The sequence below is a fragment of the Ambystoma mexicanum genome, chromosome 8, assembly GCF_040938575.1.
Source record: "Ambystoma mexicanum isolate Mex_15411 chromosome 8, UKY_AmexF1_1, whole genome shotgun sequence".
Classification (NCBI taxonomy): Eukaryota; Metazoa; Chordata; class Amphibia; order Caudata; family Ambystomatidae; genus Ambystoma; species Ambystoma mexicanum.
The window spans coordinates 341,255,838-341,275,582 of record NC_090929.1 but is presented as its reverse complement, the minus strand read 5'-3'; the positions used below and the strand labels follow the sequence as shown (position 1 = coordinate 341,275,582).

General features: G+C 48.8%; 1 protein-coding gene across 1 annotated transcript in view; it reads left to right on the top strand.

Moving 5' to 3' along the window:
- LOC138471917 (ectonucleoside triphosphate diphosphohydrolase 8-like) overlaps nt 1-19,745 on the top strand; it is a 487,786-nt gene that overhangs the window by 451,964 nt on the left and 16,077 nt on the right. Inside the window, exon 10 of the mRNA XM_069609787.1 lies at nt 19,233-19,370. Coding sequence (XP_069465888.1) covers nt 19,233-19,370 — 138 coding nt within the window. The remainder of the gene's footprint in view (nt 1-19,232; nt 19,371-19,745) is intronic.

Genomic DNA, 19,745 nt, shown 5'->3' with positions numbered 1-19,745 from the left:
ACTTAAGGTCAATTAGGGCAGTCTCAGTTCCGTGCAGTGGACGGAAGCCAGATTGTATGTTGCCCAGGAGTTTGTGCAATTCTAAATGCTTCTGAATTTGAGTGTAGGCGGCCTTATCCAGTATTTTTAGTAAAAAAGGGACCGTGGTAATAGGCCGGTAGTTAGTAGGGATGAGGGGATCAAGTGTCTGTTTCTTGAGGAGTGGTAGCACCCAGGATTGCTTGAGGTTGGCAGGTATAGTACCTGTAGCAAATGAGGCATTTATCAATTTGGTTATAAATGGGGAGAGTTCTCTAGCAGTGTCTTTTATTAGCTGTGCAGGGCAGATATCACCTTTACAGTTTGAGGGCTTCAATGATAGGATAATTTTTTCTACCTCTAGGATGGACATTTTAGAGAAGTGGAATGTGGCATTATGTGCCGGTGGTGGCTCGTTGGGCAGGAGAGTGATAGGCGAATGCTGTAGGTTCAGAGCCTTCTTTTTTAGTTGAATGTTATTCTGAAGTGTATCAATTTCATGCGCTAAGGCTTGTTGGATATCTGTACACCAGGATTTTTCCTTGGTGCAGACGTCCGGGATAGCAATAGGGGACTCAATTCTTTAAGTATGCAGACGAGTTCTTTCATGCTTGAGTTTGAATTAGCGATACGTTCGTCGTAGGAGTCGCGTTTTGCTTGGCAGATTTCCTTTTTGTACTGTGAGGAGAGTGCAGTTAATTTGGCTTTATTCTCACTAGAGGGGCATAGTCTCCAATTTGTTTCACTTTTGTTCTTTAAGGTGCCAAGGTCTTTGAGTTGTGGGGTGAACCACTTGTTTAGGTGGGCTATGGGTTTGCTCGGTCTGAGTTTGATAGGAGCAATTTTATCCAATGTGGTGAGCATAATGTTGTTAAATTCCTGAACTAGACTGCTGGGATTGAGATTATCAGGCAGTGCGTTGAGAGTAGGCAGTATGGCGGGGATGATTTTTTCTACCGTGATACTTTCATTGCTTCTGGTTGGGCATGGTGGCGCTCGTGGTCGAGCCAGTGGAGTGGGTCTGATGGTGGATAAATGAAAGGTGATCAGAGAATGGTCTGTCCATGCTAAAGGCAGGATGGATGTGATAGTGGCAGAGCAGTTAAGGTCCGCTACCCTGTCCAATATTCTCCCTTTAAGGTGGGTGGGTGTAGAGACTTTTTGAGTAAGGCCTAGTGCTTTGATCGTATTAGCTATTTCTGTGGCATTTTTGTCTGTTTGGTCGTTGAATCCTAAGTTGAAATCGCCTAATATAAGTAGTTGGGTGGAGGGTTTCAAGTTGTTCATAATTATATTATGCAAGTCTTCCTCGAAGGTACCAAGAGGGCCGGGTGGTCTGTATATAAGGTGTATGGTAATAGATTGTGACTCGTTTATCTGCATTTTGGCACTGAGGGTTTCACATGATTGTAGAGGCTGGGTAGGGGCTAGTCTGAGACCAAGAGCCGTTTTAGAAATAATCGCAATGCCGCCACCTCGTGCATTATCACGGTCTTGTCTGATTATGGTGTAGCCGTCAGGAACAGCTAGCATGAGGGCAGGTCCTGCTACATTATGGAGACAACTTTCCGTAATTGCAAGATAATCCAGGTTCCCTTCTGTGATTAAATCGTCGATATCCGTAGCGTGAGCGACTAGTGATCTAGCATTAAGGAGCGCTCCCTTGAGAGGGGGGTCCTCAGGAGTTTTGTTAGCTCGGATGGGTTTGTCTACCGTGGGGCAAGCTTTAGATTGGAGGTTATTAAGCTGGATGGTGTTCACATTCAAGGTAGATGTTTGAGTAGGCCATTTAGAGTGGCTGGGCAATCATGGGCTAGGTTTGTAGTTGGTTTTGAGGTTGGAGGCTGGAAGGGCTCTTCTCAGTGGTTCATGTAGTTTGGCTAGTCTTGAGCGGAGTCTGTTGTTTCTATTGGAAGTGGTACAAGGTTGGGAGGCATAGAGTATTGTTTCTTGGGCCTTGCAGAATGTGGAGAGATTAGGTTGCATAGCGTTAGTAGTGAGTTGGCTGAAGTTTGAGGTAGGTGTTGGTGACTGAGCGATGTGAACTTGACTGCTAGGGACAACCTGTGTGACTGTAGCCATGATACAGAGGACTAATGCTAGGTATGGCATCCTTCCAGTTCCAGTGGCAGGAGAGTGCGGTCTAATGGCGACCATAGGGCACAGCACAGGGCTCAGCAAAGGTCAGGGGTGGTCTAATGGCGACCATAGGGCACAGCACAGGGTTCAGCATAGGTCAGATGTGGTCTACTGGCGACCATAGGGTACAACACATGGCTCAGCAAAGGTCAGGGATGGTCTAATGGTGACCATAGGGCACAGCACAGGGCTCAGCATAGGTCAGATGTGGTCTACTGGCAACCGAAGGGTGCAACACAGGGCTCAGCAAAGGTCAGGTGTGGTCTAATGGCGACCAAAGGGTACAGCACGGGGCTCAGCATAGGTCAGATGTGGTCTACTGGCGACCATAGGGTACAACACAGGGCTCAACATAGGTCAGATGTGGTCTAGTGGCGACCATGGGGCACAACACGGGCACAACATAAGTCAAATAACAACCAAAGGGCGCAGCATGGGTCAAATGTGGTCTAATGGCGACCATGGGGCACAGCACAAGACACAGCGTAGAATAAATAAAGTCTAATGGCGACCAAAGGGCGCAACATAGGTCTCAGAATATGTTAAATGTGGTCTAAAGGCGACCATAGGGCACAACACAAGGCCTGACATAAAGGCTTAACACAAGGCATAACATAAATCAAGTAGCGACCAAGGGCGCAGCACGAGGCAGGAGGAACGACGGCTGGATTGCAACATGTTCATAAAATAGGTCTGATGGGTGAAGATGAGGGGCAGCATACAGGACGGCACCGGCACAATCGGTGCAAACAGGGGCAAACAGGGCCTTAGATGGCCTTCGGTGGGCCGGCTCTTCCGCCTGCCGGCGGATCTCGGCGGTATTTCAAACAATGGGTTGCTTAGCAACCATAAGGAAGCCAGCCTCGTTGTGGCGCTGCATCGCGCCCGACATTTTGTTTCCGAAATGAATGTCGGCGCGGATGCAGGCGCGGGACCCGGGCTGCCAGGGGTGAAAGTGGCCAGGTATGAGGCAAAACTCACCAAATGAGTGGGTTGAGCAGCAGGGGGCAGCTAGTCACAGGAGAAGGGCATCTAGATAGCAGGTGCATGGCGTGGCATGGGCAATGGATCCGCTGATCCTCCGTTGCCGATGTAGGTGAGGACTCCTGCCCTCGACACCTGGGAGGTGATTCTGGTGGCTGCAGGGGCAAACAGGGCTATGTGAGATTACGTTACACCTTAAGGCATGTGGGTCATTGGATGAGTGCTGTACATTCCTGACAGGCATGTCATTTAGGTACTGCATTGATACCATGTTGACATGATACTATAGGATGGTGTTTGCATGCCTGACACCGACAAATGGGACATGGACAGGAGGAGCACAGTACTCACACCATGGTTTGGATTGTGTACTTATGTGGGCCCACTGTGCTTTGTGGCTTTCAGAGATCAAGGTGTTGCAATGGGACGTGCATGTCACAGGGGAGGAGGGCAGATGGGATATGCAAGTACTCTTGTGTGCCCGGTAATGGTTGCTGATGTGTGCCACGGTGGAGGACACTGGCTTTGTGGTAGGCCTGGGAGGACACATGAGTGTTGTGCACGTGCACATGCACCGTGTATGGTGCATGCTGGGGCATAGGTGTGGGAGGGTGGTGGTATAGAGTAGACAGGGGCCTAGTGGCCTGTGAGTGCCCTGTGGCCACATGTGTCAGCGACAGAGGGGTCATTGCCAGGGGAGGGTGAGTGATGAGGAGGTAATGATGGCCATTGGGTCATCCACACATCACTTAATCGTGCTGTCTGTAAGGGGCAGGGGACCATCCCAGTGAGAGGACCCGCCTACGGGGGCGCATCATCAATGATGTGCACATTACACATGAGTATGGGGCATGGTTGTGGGCGCACATGAATGATCTGAGTAACATGCCATGTATTTGACTGCTAAGGTGTCACCCGTTGCTTGCCATCAGGTGCACTTCTGTAAAATGTATATGTACTGCACTGAGTGACACAGGGTGTGCTCCATTTGTTGTGCCTGCTGTGCCATGCTGTGGTGCTCGTTGCATGTGTTGTTGTGCACACACTGTGTGTGTCAATGGCTCTGCATCCCATGCTGACGCATAGCACCACCATGCATTATCCCTGATTCACTTTTTCATCATGTGATGGGTGCCCCTGTTGTATGTGTAAGTTTCCATTGGTACAGGGGTGTGTTGTGGCATGTTGATGTTGAGTTCGTTGTGGACGTTGTCACTCCCATGCACATGTACTTGGCTCACCTATGCTCCCATGCTTAGCCACGATGATGGATCATGCTCTTTTTGTCTCTCTCACTTTTGCATTGTGGCCCTGTGTGTCCATATGCTGATTGGGTTGCACAGTTTGGGCATTCAGTGCTGCTTTTTTATTAGGGTCACATGACAAAGGACAACAGCCACTGATGGGCAGATGGAGGGGGTTGAAATTCACAGTGCCAATCATTGCCATTGTGTCTACACCCCACCCCCCCAAAAACATGATGTCTCTCTGTACTGTGATTCCTACTCACCCAATGCCCAGGTGCGTTGTCCTCTGTGCCTCTCCATGTATGCTGGCAGTGTGCTATTACGCAATACCATGCCATCATGTGGTGATCCTGGGAACCGGGCACAGCAGCGGGTGATTGTGAGGTCAGCATCACAGGTGACCAGGGCGTTCAGTGAGTGGTACTGATTCTGGTTCCTGTATACTTCCTCCTGGGCATGGGTTGCAACTAGCTCAATCATACAGTCCAGTGCTGCCACCATATTGCACATGCCTGCCATGGCGTAGAATCTTGCCTTAGTGGCATTCACCTGTGCAACTATGGTTGGGAGTGCAATCTGCTGTCCCACATGTAGCAGGAGGGCGTCTAGCACCTCCACCAGTACTTTGGAAAATGTTGGTTGCGCTAATCCATGCAGCTGACTCAGAGTATGCTGGAAGGTGCCCGTTGCGAGGAAATGCAGGACAGACACTAATTTCACCAGCGGTGGTATGGCTGTGCGGATGCCAATCCTGCTTTTAATGTCTGCCTGGATCATGCTCACGACATATGCTATGCTCTCCCTGTCCAGGCGATACAGGGTTAGTATTTGCATGTCACTGAGGGTCTACGGCGTGGCCCGTACATGGGGTATGGGTGCATGCCTTGCATGGCCCACCCTCCTTCTCTGGTTCCTCACCCTCCTGTCTAGTGCCTCTTGTGCCCTCTGTTGGTCCTCCAGCCAATGCAGCGCAATGTTGGCTTGGAGCAGCTGCAGGTCAACGCTGACTGCAGCCAGTGGCAGAATTGTGGAGTTTAGGAGTATGTGTGTTGAAAGTGTGGCCTTTTTCACCTACTCCAGGCTGCATTGGGTGCACCTGGATACATCAGGCGCACTTGTGGCCGCATTCACCACACTTTTCACCTACTCCAGGCTGCATTGGGTGCACCTGGATACATCAAGCGCACCTGTGGCCGCATTCACCACACATGCATGCATTTACTGCCGTTTACCGCCTGCTTTCAGACAGGGGTTTCAGCAACTAGCGTTTGCTTGTGTTACTGCCATTGTATTGCCGGTATTCCCGGATACGCGAGGCTCGTGATAAGGCAGTGTTGCTGTGGTGGCGTAGTTCCCACCAAGTCTTAGGTGCTCGGCCGGTGGCCATCGGTGCCAGTTTTTCCGCCGCCTTACTTGCCGTGTGACTGTTGTCATAGGCGGATTTCCCGCCTTTCGGGTGGGATCTACCAGACTCGTACTTTGGCGGTTCGGTGAAAATGGCGGTATCCTGTATTACTGCTACTTTTTTATCGGGCCGCCACACTCGGAATGAGGCCCTATATAGTACTCTGCAGATTGCTGGTGGGCTGTTACTTGTAATGTAGTTATTTGTGTCTCCACTGGGAGACTTCAGCCTCAGGTTATCAATGGGGGATAGTGTGCCCCTGTCTTTTAGTCCTGCGCATTTAGAACTGCAGTGTCCAAGTAGCATCTCTCCTCCTAACCCGAGGAGGGCTTTACCCAGAATTCTTATGAGAAAAGTCTTGGTAATTTAAATGTGTAGATGGAGGAGAGGCTTGAGGGGACCCCTATGTTTGTAGTATGAGGTATAGAGGTGCTGTTTATAGAGACAAGGGCTTTCAGAGTATGCCGGTACTTCGGCCAATCTTGAGCAAGACTCAAGGTTAGTGATGAGGTAGGCAAGATGGCAGCCAGAGTAAACATGGCGTGAATACTCGAGTACAAGGAGAGGAGGGAACGGCCTCTCTTTGGATTTCAGCAGAGAGTGGTGTGAGCGCTCCCATCCATGGAAGATAAACCTCCAGCGTCTTTTCGCTGATCTTCCGACGTGTTTCTACTGCTCCAGTGTTTGAGAGTTGTGGAGACTGTTGAACTGGAGTCAGCTGCTGAGACCCATGGTAGAGTGAACACCTGTTGGGTGAGTGGCTTGAACCGACTGCGTGACTCATGACCAATGCAAATCAGCGTTTAATTGCTGGGGCATATGTGACAAGAGGGACAAGAGGGATAACGTTTTTTTTTTTTTACCCTGAGCATTTGACCCCTGGAGGGATGGAATGTCGCAGCTGAACAATTACATTGAGAATGTCTTTCATTTCAATATGTGATGGCGTGAATTTCAATGATCCAAATGTCAGTTGATAAGGTGCAAAGGTTGGTTACATCGGTTGAAGCATGCCTGCAGGCCATGTCAAGGCTCCTGAAAGGGACTGAAAGGGAGTTGAGTAGGGGATGGCCGCATCTCATTTGCTTGGAGATATGCTATGATATGATAGGTTATTTATAATGCGCTTAATACCCAGTGGTTTCTAAGCACGGACCCGGGGATCGAACCAGTGTTGCTCCGTAACGTCTTGCTTCCAAGGCATGCACGTTGACGCTGAGCTATCCTCCCAAGACTTGATGGTCTCCAATGCTGAATCACTCTTGTGGATTACTTTGCATATGAAGGAATCATAATGGACAGAATTTACTTTCTGGTCAGGAAACTGGAGTCAATTGAGGAATTTTGACATGTGGCAAACATTAGCGTATTGGTTGTACTGATGCAATGGATTCCATGGGTTTGGGTACCACTGTGCAATGCTTTATGTAGACTAAGTTTGGCTTACAATATGGTGAGGCTATTCAGAACCACAAGGCATGTCAACTTGTCAACATAAAGCTAACTTGTCGATTGGTGTGAACAGGGTAACAGTGACGATTGCGTTTAAAGACCCGGTCTGCGGGTGTAACGCTCACCTGACTCCCACGGAGGCGCTGGCCTGGCTCGCACTGCTGTGACCTCTTCTAAGGTGATGCGCAGGGTTCGGAAGACGGACTGGACCGGGCCCCCAAATCTGGCTTGTCCCGCTCGCAGAAGTATCCTTCTGTAGGCGAAAATAGGGGATTAACTGTCTGCGGGGTAATGTAATCAGCCTCCCACTTTCCCCTCTCACCCCCCCTCGAAACCCTTCTGTGATTCCTCGTAGCGTCTCACCTTAGGGTCTGGAAGGACGAGCTCTCCATCCTGCTTCTGATGCAGGGGCGCGTTGGTATCCAGTTACTTCACTGGATTTTCGGATTGGTGAGAACCAAACTTCCTTGGCTTCCAGGTAAGTTTTTTGATAAGAGGTTCCCCTTGTGTCCATGCATTAATGTACTAATGCTAGTGTCTTTTTCCCCATAGGGGCCGGGGTACGGAATGCCGGGGAACAGGCACCGACCCGAGATGAGAGGTGAAATCCTTGTAGAAATCGGGTAAGTCTTTAATGAGCGTTTTTTGGTAATGTCTTTTCATTCGCTCATTAATGCTGATGTCTCTTTTTCCCCTTAGGGGCCGGGGTCCGGAAATGCCAGGATGCGGCGCGGACCCGAAATGAAGAGGGAATGAATCAACAGGTAAGTCTTAACATGGAGATTTAGCTTTCCTTATTCCCTTCTCTCTCTCACCTTTTGTTCTGGTCTTTTTCTCCCTAGGCGCTGGGGCGTGACTGCGAATCCGGATGATCGCTGCTGAACATGGAGGCGCCCAGTAAAGGTGAGTGGAATGCGGTGCTGCAGCGATCGACGCGATGAGCTTTTAAATAAAAGTCTTCCTTTTCAGGATTGTCAGCGAGATGTCTCCGGGATGCGGATTTAGCAGGTAAGGACTTTTCCTTCTTCTGTTCTCTTCTTCTCTTCCTTTGCAGGTGATCCAGGATGCTGGCAGGCGTGGCAGAAGTCAGGATGCAGGAGCAGACACGGTGAGTGTCCAGCTGCTAGATGCAAAACAACGCGAAGCACGTGTGGCTGTTCGGGTGGGGTTTAAATAGCCTTGGAAGAAGTTCCAGGTATGTATCCTTCCTCCAATCAGGTATGTATCCTTCCCCGACCACGCCCGGATGGTAAATTAGTCCCACAGGTAAAGTAGTTCCTTTCAGGCCTCAAGGAGGCCGGGATCCTGCAGCATGGTCTGCATCAGGTAAGTGCACCCAAGCACATCCATAATGAGCCTGGCGCCTATGGCGCCAGGACTGATGTCTTTTATGATCCTGGCGCCATAGGCGCCAGGACACTGTCCAAAGGGCCCCTATATGGGGTTGCTGGGTCCTTCCTTGGGGACTGGATGTCCGCTTTCGGGGACGCAGGGCTTGAACCGGCTCCCCGGGAGCGGGCATCATGACAGCACTCCCCCCCAAGGCCCCTCCCAAGGTTGTTCCCTACGGGGGTTTTGGTTTGTCTGGGAAGAGTCGGTGGAATTTCCTGACTAATCGAGGTGCATGCACATAGTTGCTGCGTTCCCACGACCTCTCCTGAGGTCCGTACCCCTTCCAATCAATTAGGTAGAACAGTTTTGACCTAAACATTTTTGAGTCTAAAATGTTCTTCACTTCGAATTTGGGCTCCCCATCTATTAGAATAGGTTCTGGAGGTTTGAGTAGTCGGGTTCCGGGTACCACTGGTTTCAGAAGTGACACATGAAAAACAGGGTGAATTCGCATACTAGCTGGTAAATCAAGTTTAACAGCCACTGGGTTAATTATTGCCGTAATAGAATAAGGTCCCAGATATTTTGGGTTAAAAGTTCGAGCCCTTTGAGTGGTAAATGTCTGGTAGCTAACCACACTTGATCCCCAATCTGATACGGAGGTGCTTCACTCCGATGTAGATCAGCATTCTCCTTGGTTTTTTCTCTTGGCTTGTTGTAAATGCGTAGTTGCCTCTTTGAAGGCTTGGGTAATTGTAGAATGCAGATGTTCTACTGCAGGCATTCCGAGGTTCTGAGGTGAGTCAAGGTTTGAGGTTCGAGTGTGATGCCCAAACAAAGTATAAAAAGGACTGTGGCCAGTTCCAGAGTGTACCGAATTATTATATGCGTATTCGGCTATCCAAAGAATGTCTTTCCAGTTGCTTTCAGATTGCTGTAACATACACCGTAAGTATTGCTCAAGGGTCTGATTTGTCCTCTCGGTCTGACCATCGGTCTGAGGGTGGTGACTGGTCGATAATCTTACGTCGATCTGCGCCATTTGACAACATTTGCGCCAGAAGTGGGAAATGAATTGGCTTCCCCGGTCAGAGATTAGTATAGATGGGAATCCATGTAGCCGAACAATATTTTCGAGGAATTCTTTGGCTAGGACGGAAGCTGAAGGTAAACCTTTCAAAGGAATAAAGTGGGCCATTTTGGAAAACAAATCCACAATTACCAGAATAGTATCGTACCCCGAACAAGGAGGCAGGTCCGTAATAAAATCCATTGATAGGGTGTGCCAGGGTGCTGGCGGTATGTCTAGACGTTGAAGGAGACCGGCTGGTCTTTTCTTTTGACTTTTATTTTGGGCGCAAACACCACAGGACATCACAAAAGATTTAACATCTTTTCGCCAAGAGGGCCACCAAAATTGTCGTTTCACCTTTTCCTCTGTCTTGGCAATACCGGGGTGTCCCTCTATTAATGCATCATGATAACCGGAAATAACTAGTTCGTGTAATTCCTTATGTGGCAGGAATAAGCGTCCTTGAAAATAAGGTAAACCATAATCTATGGTGAAGTCTGATCCCTTTTGTATCCAATCCTGTAAGGTTGTAGGGTCCAGGAGTTGTTTCACTCTGGCTTGAATGTCTTCAAGCGTCTGTAACAAAGTCATGCCTAGAATCCTCTGTTCGGGAATTATTGGTACTGGTTCTGAGTTTGTATCAGATTCTCCCATTCCAATTCGGGATAAGGCGTCTGCTTTGCCATTCTTGCAGCCAGGTCGATAGGTAATCACGAAATCAAATTCAGCGAAAAACAAAGCCCATCGGAGCTGCCGTGATGACTGAGCCTTGGCGGTTTTCAAATACTGTAAATTCCGGTGATCAGTGATCACTGTGATGGTATGTCGAGCGCCAAGCAGATAATGCCGCCAGGCTTTAAAAGCTGACTTAATGGCTAACAGTTCTTTGTCCGTGATTGCATAATTAACCTCGGGTGCCGAGAATTTTCTGGACCAAAATGCTACGGGATGCAGTTGGTTGGTTTTGGGATCTCTTTGGGACAGGACAGCTCCCATGGCTAGGCTGGATGCATCAGTCTCGACGACATAAGGGAGATCTGGACGCGGGTGTTTCAATATAGGTGCAGAGGTAAACTTAGCTTTTAAATCCTGAAAGGACTGCTCGGCTTCTTCAGACCATTCAAAACGTTTATTTTTCCTCAAGAGTGCAGTAATGGGTTGTACCACACGTGAAAATTCCGGGATAAACCTGCGATAGAAATTGGCAAAGCCGAGCATGCTTTGAACCCCTTTTACAGAGCTAGGTGATGGCCATTTGAGGATGGCATCCACTTTTCTTGAGTACATTCGGACCCCTTTGGGTATCAGGATGAAACCTAGAAACTCGACTTCTGTGGTATGGAAAACACATTTCTCCAATTTAGCAAATAGTTTGTGTTGGCGCAGTTTTTCAAGTACTGCCCTGACGTGTTTTCTGTGTTCAGATTCCGAAGAGGAGTACACCAGAATGTCATCGATATATACGACAACACAAACATCGATGAGTTCCCGAAGGTTATCATTCATGAAGTATTGGAAGGCAGCCGGCGCGTTACACAATCCGAAAGGCATCACCTGGTACTCGAATAATCCGTATTTAGTACGGAAGGCAGTTTTCCATTTATCGCCTTCTTTAACTCGTACCAGATGATAAGCCCCCCGGAGATCTAACTTGGTGTATATGCAAGCGTCCTTCACCTGGTCAAGGAGTTCAGGGATCAGAGGCAGAGGATAACGGTTTTTAACTGTTATCTGGTTCAATGCGCGGTAATCGATACAAGTTCTAAGGTTGCCTTCTTTTTTGGGCACGAAGAACAAAGCCGAGGATGCCGGGGACTTTGACGGGCGAATAAAACCATTAGCTAGGTATTGATCCAAATATTGTCTCAAATGCAGATTCTCAGGTTCGGTAAGGGCATAAATCCTGCTACAAGAGGGTTGTGCACCGGGCACCAGATCGATTTGGCAATCGTACGATCTGTGAGGAGGTAACGTGTTGGCCTGTTCCTTTTGGAAGACGTCCTGAAAGTCTTGGTATTCCGGAGGTAGTTGCATGGAGGCAGAGGTTACAGATGCTAGATTAATCTTCAGGTTTTCTGGGTAGCAGGTTTGTGTACAATCCGGGAAGGTTATTCTCTTAGCTCGCCAATCAATTCGAGGATTATGTGTCTCTAACCAAGGGATTCCAAGAATAACCTGAAACTGTGGAGCCTTGATTACATCAAACACAACATCCTCCCGATGGCCGTCGGGACCAATAAAAGTCACCTCAGTAGTGGAATGTGTTACAGGTCCAGAGGCAATTTCAGTTCCATCGACTGTGGTGATGACATCTTTGCTGGTTTTAGGACGGAGAGGGAGGTTAATCCTAGAGACCAATTCACGATCCACATAGTTTCCAATAGCCCCACTATCGATATATGCCTTTATTGCATGCAACCGCTTAGGCTGTTCTGGATCTACGAGAACCATTGGCACAATGAAATGCGAGGTCTGAGAGTTAGTTTTCAAGCTCGGCAAGCGGACCCCTACACTTGTCGGGCGGAGTCGTTTCCCGAAACAGAGTCTTCATGGTTTTTATCAGCGGCTCCTACCGCCTTTCGGGGCGGTTTTGCCGGGCAATCTCTTAGAAAGTGTCCAGAATTCCCACAATAAAGACATACTTTTAACTGCTGCCTCCTTTCACGTTCCTTTTGAGTTAAGGGTCCTTTAACCCCTCCAATTTGCATAGGCTCAGAGACATCAACTCCCTTGGGATTAGCATGGGTCTTGACCAACACCCGGGTCTCAAACCTGGACCGATCTGCTTTTCTGTTTTGAAGTCTGTGATCCAATTGGACCACTAAGTCTATATACTCTGTGCATTCTTGGGGTGGATTTACAACTTGGGCCAAGACATCTTTAAGTTCTCCGCGTAGGCCTCGATAAAACAACGTGACTCTTTTATCCTCTGGCCATCCCGTTTCCACAATTAGTCTATTAAAGTTTGCAATGTAGGATAGGAGGTCCTGATTGCCTTGTCGCAGGGATAGAAGTTCGTCATGCAGAGCCTGCCCCTGAGAGTGTAGAGCAAATAACCTTTCCATGCTTGCTTGAAACCTTTGAAAATCACGGAGAATCGGGTCATCTTGAGTAACCAGTGGAACTGACCAATCCGCAGCGCAGCCGCTGAGATATGACAATACAAAGGCTACCTTGGTCTGCTCATTAGGGAAGGCCCCAGGTCTGCATAGGAAGTGCAAACGACACTGATTCATGAATACGGCGAATAGTTTGGGGTCCCCAGCAAAGCGTTCGGGTGGGGCCAGCGGCATGTTTCCAGGTAGATTAATCTGCACAGGGTTACTGGAAACCACAGGAGCGGGGTTCCCTCCGGAACCGGGTAGAGGAGTTTGCCCAGCTTGACCTTGCAAAAGCTGTCTGGCCAGGTCATCAGTTCTTTCCTTTGATATTATTAATTCCCTCCTGAGGTCATTAGTTTCTTGACGAGCGGCATGTACTTCGGCCCGTAATTCCCCCAGTAATTGGGCCAACTGATCAGTCCCAGAACTTTCCATAGCGCCTGGGTGGGAATTTGTAGGAAGGCTTCACGTTCTGTAACGCTCACCTAACTCCCACGGAGGCACTGGCCTGGTTCGCGCTGCTGTGACCTCTTCTAAGGTGATGCGCAGGGTTCGGAAGACGGACTGGACCGGGCCCCCAAATCTGGCTTGTCTGGCTCGCAGAAGTATCCTTCTGTAGGCGAAAATAGGGGATTAACTGTCTGCGGGGTAATGTAATCAGCCTCCCACTTTCCCCTCTCACCCCCCCCTCGAAACCCTTCTGTGATTCCTCGTAGCGTCTCACCTTAGGGTCTGGAAGGACGAGCTCTCCATCCTGCTTCTGATGCAGGGGCGCGTTGGTATCCAGTTACTTCACTGGATTTTCGGATTGGTGAGAACCAAACTTGCTTGGCTTCCAGGTAAGTTTTTTGATAAGAGGTTCCCCTTGTGTCCATGCATTAATGTACTAATGCTAGTGTCTTTTTCCCCATAGGGGCCGGGGTACGGAATGCCGGGGAACAGGCACCGACCCGAGATGAGAGGTGAAATCCTTGTAGAAATCGGGTAAGTCTTTAATGAGCGTTTTTTGGTAATGTCTTTTCATTCGCTCATTAACGCTGATGTCTCTTTTTCCCCTTAGGGTCCGGGGTCCGGAAATGCCAGGATGCGGCGCGGACCCGAAATGAAGAGGGAATGAATCAACAGGTAAGTCTTAACATGGAGATTTAGCTTTCCTTATTCCCTTCTCTCTCTCACCTTTTGTTCTGGTCTTTTTCTCCCTAGGCGCTGGGGCGTGACTGCGAATCCGGATGATCCCTGCTGAACATGGAGGCGCCCAGTAAAGGTGAGTGGAATGCGGCGCTGCAGCGATCGACGCAATGAGCTTTTAAATAAAAGTCTTCCTTTTCAGCATTGTCGGCGAGATGTCTCCGGGATGCGGATTTAGCAGGTAAGGACTTTTCCTTCTTCTGTTCTCTTCTTCTCTTCCTTTGCAGGTGATCCAGGATGCTGGCAGGCGTGGCAGAAGTCAGGATGCAGGAGCAGACACGGTGAGCGTCCAGCTGCTAGATGCAAAACAACGCGAAGGACGTGTGGCTGTTCGGGTGGGGTTTAAATAGCCTTGGAAGAAGTTCCAGGTATGTATCCTTCCTCCAATCAGGTATGTATCCTTCCCCGACCACGCCCGGATGGTAAATTAGTCCCACAGGTAAAGTAGATCCTTTCAGGCCTCAAGGAGGCCGGGATCCTGCAGCATGGTCTGCATCAGGTAAGTGCACCCAAGCACATCCATAATGAGCCTGGCACCTATGGCGCCAGGACTGATGTCTTTTATGAGCCTGGCACCATAGGCGCCAGGACACTGTCCAAAGGGCCCCTATATGGGGTTGCTGGGTCCTTCCTTGGGGACTGGATGTCCACTTTCGGGGACGCAGGGCTTGAACCGGCTCCCCGGGAGCGGGCATCATGACAGCGGGAGAGACGCTGCTGCATTAAACCGTTGGAAGTACACCAGCGACAGAGTCTCCATCTTTGAGACTTTGGTCCATGAAAAGAGGCTGCAGATACTGGGGATCTAGAATTCATTGTTGGATTTCCAGGGGATGGCCTCAGTTTGGAACCTGAGGCGGCTGAGGCTTGTCTTCAGAAGTTGGGATGTGACTTTGATGTGACTGCAGCAGCTCTTTCATGAAGAGTAGGGGTCCTAAGACCACCTTTGCCTTTTCTTTTTGCAAACTGCCCACTTTGTTTGAAAACATTTTTCGACAGGCCGCTCTCACCAAACGCATGAGTTTACTGCGCAACCAGGAAGCGGGTAAGATGGCAGTGGTGGCGGTGCAGACAAAGAGGTAAGGAGGGAATTTAGGTACAGATAGGGGAAAGTGCACGTATGTATGTGTGTGTGGGTTGCATGTGTGTGTGTATGAATGGATTTCACGTCAGGAACGGGAGGGCGAATTGGGAGCCTGCCATTGACTGGGGTGTCCACTGACAAACAAGCATCCGGCAGTGTGGGGGTGGAGGAGGACGGGGGAGTGAACAGGAGATTGAGAGGGTGGCCCTGCATTAGGAGCGGAGAGTGAAGGTGCGCCGCAAAACAATGTTTCCCCGCAGTGTCAAAACTGGAGCCGGGGAACCAGACTTCGGTGAAAACGGCCTGCGGGAATCATCATAGAACCGCTTTTCAGCCTATCAGCGTGTCTCTCGCTACCTGCCGAATAGCAAAGTTTCCTGGCTGAGTTTGTGCAGTTTTTAGCGGTATGAGGGTGATAACGTACTTGCCGGGACCATATGTCATTATGGTATTTCAAAATGATATTCAGCTCTTTGTTGTGACTGCTTGGCCCTCATTACAACACCGGCGCTAAACCATGGCGCTATTAGCACCATGGTTGCTGCCGGTATTGCAACGAGTCCGCCATGGTGAAATGGGGAAGTACCACCCCATTCCAAGGTTGGCGGGCGGTACTTCCCCATTTCACCATGGCCATTCCCCATTCACATTTTTGCCCCATAGGGCATAATGGAAATGGGGAAAGGCGGTAGTTACGGTTCCGCAAATTGCGGTACCGTAATTATCGCCAGGGTCCCTTTGCGGGTCCCTGCAATAATGGCTTGTTCCAGCCGCCGTTATGGGAATTGGGTGCTAAGGGATTACCGGTACCGGTACCCTTACCGGTACCGCTAATCCCTTAGCGCCAGGGTCGTAATGACCCCCCTTGATTTGACTGGTTCTTCCCGCTTCCCTCTCTTGTTCACTTCTCCCCCTTTTCCTGACCCCCCTCTTCCTGCCCCCTATTATTTGCTTGTCCTTTCCCCCTGCCTTGGTACACTGCAGTAAAGCTGGCTATTCATTCTTGACAGATTTTAGTGCCTTTATTTATAAAATGCTCTTTGGTGCTCGTGTATCGTTGGTGTTCTCTGTTTCTGTATTTTGGCATGGAGCCCCAACTCCATGAAAGGATTTTGAAAAAGTCACTAGAGCAAAGAAGACATGTAGGGCATGTGGCAGACACAAGTTCCAAAGTGAATGCACACTCAGATTTGTTTTACATGAATGCTGCTCCTAAAACTAAGGTTATGGTATGAGAGCACTATGTTTAGGTGGAACATTAGAAAAATATATCTTGATGGAAAGGGAGGTTGGATCAGGGGCAACGCGCTTGGAAGCAAGACGACGCAGAGCAACACAGTTTCGATCCCCGGGTCCGCGGTTAGAAACCTCTGGGTATTAAGCATGTTATAAATAACCAATTACATTACAAAGGAACGTGAATACAGTGTGGCACTCTCAAAAGGAGAGGTCGAAACAAAAACAGTAAATTAGTTAATAACAGTGTTTCGCAAAAGGTAGTCATAGTACTGACAAATCAACATTCACTCCTTCGATGACGACATTCTCGTCAGGAAAACTCTTAAAACCTGTCTCTTGCCCTCCCTAGCAATTGCCTAACCTTCACCAACATTCATCATTCCCAAACCAACAGAAGAAACACTCAATTCAGCACACCTCTTTCACAATCAAGCCAGCAGACCTCCAACACACGTACATAAAGTTATATGAAGGCTAAACAATAAACAACATATTCCAATGGCATGACTAGCTGGTGAGACGGCACTTACTCTCTGAAAGCCCTACTCTCCACCCTCAACGAGCCATGACAATGTAATCAACTCAAAATCGCTACACAATGCTTCAGACAAGAACAGCAGACATCTAGAACTCTTATGATCAACACCAGTCCCCAGGATTGGACAAGTACCAACAGGCTAATCTCAAAAGCCAGTCACTCCTGAAACGGAAACCTCTCTTCCTCGGTGGCATCCGAAGACTGCACCATCCTGCGTATCCCTTGACAAGCACCTCCTTTAATAACACACACATATACGCCTCTATCCTTTAGAGCAACTAACATAGCACACTGACAGCTAAGCCCCTGTCCAAGTCACATGAATTGTAGTGATGAGTGCTTACATTTTCCCAAAAGTCACTGTGTCCAGGTAGATTTGCATGGGACCCTCTTTGGAGGCAGGAACCCAACCGCACCACTAGCATAACAAGCTCGGGAGTCTCGGGAGGATAGCTCAGGGCAACGTGCTCACTTTGGAAGCAAGACAACATGGAGCAACACAGGTTTGATCCCCGGGTCCGCGCTTATGAATAGCCTATCATATCATATCCCTAACCGGTCAGCTAAGATTCCAATATCCATGAGAGCTCCTCCATTAATATGACATCAAATATGCAGGTCCCTTAAAACCATGCCTAATTCAACCGAACGTGGACACCTCTGACCTATCCACTGTCTCACAGAATTGCATTTCTAGAGGAGACCTTCGAAAACCCAAATGATGCCTTTTGAGTTTCCTCTGTTTCTCTCCCATAAGGAGTACAGGAGTTCATGAAACGGCTATGTCTACGAGGGATATATTGAGGGTAGACTACCCACGCTGGATGGAGTGGGTCCACTCTGTTCAAGGAGGTCTCTTTATTCCTTTCGATACCCTGAACTCATGCTCACTCAGGGCTTGACAGGTCTGAGTCATGTTCCGGATGTTGCAGGGGTGGCATGTTACCAGTATGGGTAGGTGTGGGGTCGATAAGATACACTTTATGTTTTGGTCTGCTATATGCAAACTTACAATAAATAGCCACATGTGGCCAGCCCCGAGAGCTGGTCCTGCAACAGTGCGACCCTGCCGCCCCCCATGGAACATCTGCACCCATGCAGGACATTTATTAAAACTAGGACCTCTTCTAGCTGTTGCACAGTACTGTCAATGATGACCATGACTACTTAATAACTAAACATTTGACTCTACATGCTGCGTGGACATATATTTCTTTTAATTTGGATCTATGAACTTAGATGCCGCATTTAAATATGCTTAAATAAACATCTATCAACTGAGATCTATAGCTGTACTTGCTGTATGAAAATGTACTTCTGATCTCTGTGTCTTTAAAAACCTAAGACTCCAACCTCAAGGAAACATTTCTAAAAATATATCACGACTTCATGCACTGCAAGACAATGTATTCCTGTTACTTGTTGAGCCCACAACCTTAGTTAGCGTCGTCTCAAGTGATCTTGCTCCCTCCACATTCTTGCACAGCGCAGGGTGCCCTTAATAGCTGGCAAAGCTCCATGCCCCAAATCTGGTTCTCGTGCCAGGAATCACTTACATGGTCAAGCACAATACTCCCCAATTTACACGCAACGGTTGTAGATAATGTTGCAGTCCTGGTAATCTTTGCCAAAGCAGTTGCTATATCCTGCAATGCACTGTACAGTTTATCATGTAAGCCTGAGATCACGCGCTAGCGAATATCCAGACAATCCCAGGTCTGTGTGGCCATTTCACTGATACTTAGGCGCGTATAGATGACACATATCACAAATCAAAGCTGAAGTTGGAGACCATTCAAGTCCTTGGTAGTATCAAGCACAGGGCCGGCCTTAGAGCAGGGCGCGCCGGGCAACCCACCAGGGCGCCATTAGCCCCCTGCCACACCAGCTCAGGGGAGTCTTTCAAGGCTTCCCTCGAGCTGGTGTAGTGGGAGAAGGCGCGGCAGGCGTCCTTTTGTTATTAAATGCACCTGCGGCGGCGGGGCGCATTTAATATCAATAGGGTGCTGATGGTTTACATCAGCACCCTTTTCACATGATTACCTCCCCGCTCCCACGCAGGAGTGAGGCGATTTTCATTGGAATAAGGCGCTCATGCATTAGCATGAGCACCCTATTCCAGTGATTAACTCCCTGCCAAGCGCCGGAGCGGGGAGTTAGAAAAAAAATGTGGCACTCCTGGCCCCCCCAACCCCAGTTGACCAGGTGCGTGCAGGGATTGGTGGGGCGCCTATTCTTTTTTAACCAGCCTAGGGCGTTGCTGCCGCTTAGGCCGGCCCTGATCAAGCAGACAAGTAAATGGGCACCCTAAGGTATGCCACCCATACCTCACAGATTAGCGGAGGGGTAGTGCTATAAAGTCTCATTCTGTACATTTGAGCACAAAAAGTAGATGTGTTTCATGACATGTTGTGTTATTGTATTTTTTTGTAGCTAACAAGTTCATTCCCGAAGGAGAGTAAAGGCCGTTTGGTTACCTACTGCGCTACAGGACTTTACATCCTCACGCTTCTAGTGGACAAGTACGGCTTTGACACCAAGACCTGGAGCAGCATCACCTTCGCCAAACAGGTAGCAATGCTTGCAGATTTTGTGTATGAGCCTGAACAACAAAAACAACAAGTACACAAGGTTGTAGGTCGAAATAAGACTGAAACCAAACAATCACCTCCGTGTAACGCAAGCAAACCTGCATAGGACACCTCTGCTGTTTTGGCGACCTCGTTGCATGTTGCTGTGCAAAGGAAGGGGAGGGTTGGGGTTTTAGCTTGGTAGGGGGGCGGGGGGAGCAGACATGAAATCTGCAATGTTGATGGATGCAGGCCAGAAGTACTCGAATCCTGAGTGCTGGTATGATTCTATGTTAGTTGTGGCATTGGCATGTTCTATCCGGTAGGAAGAACCCAAGCTCTATGAGATGACAGCTCTGGGAAATGAGGTTAGCCA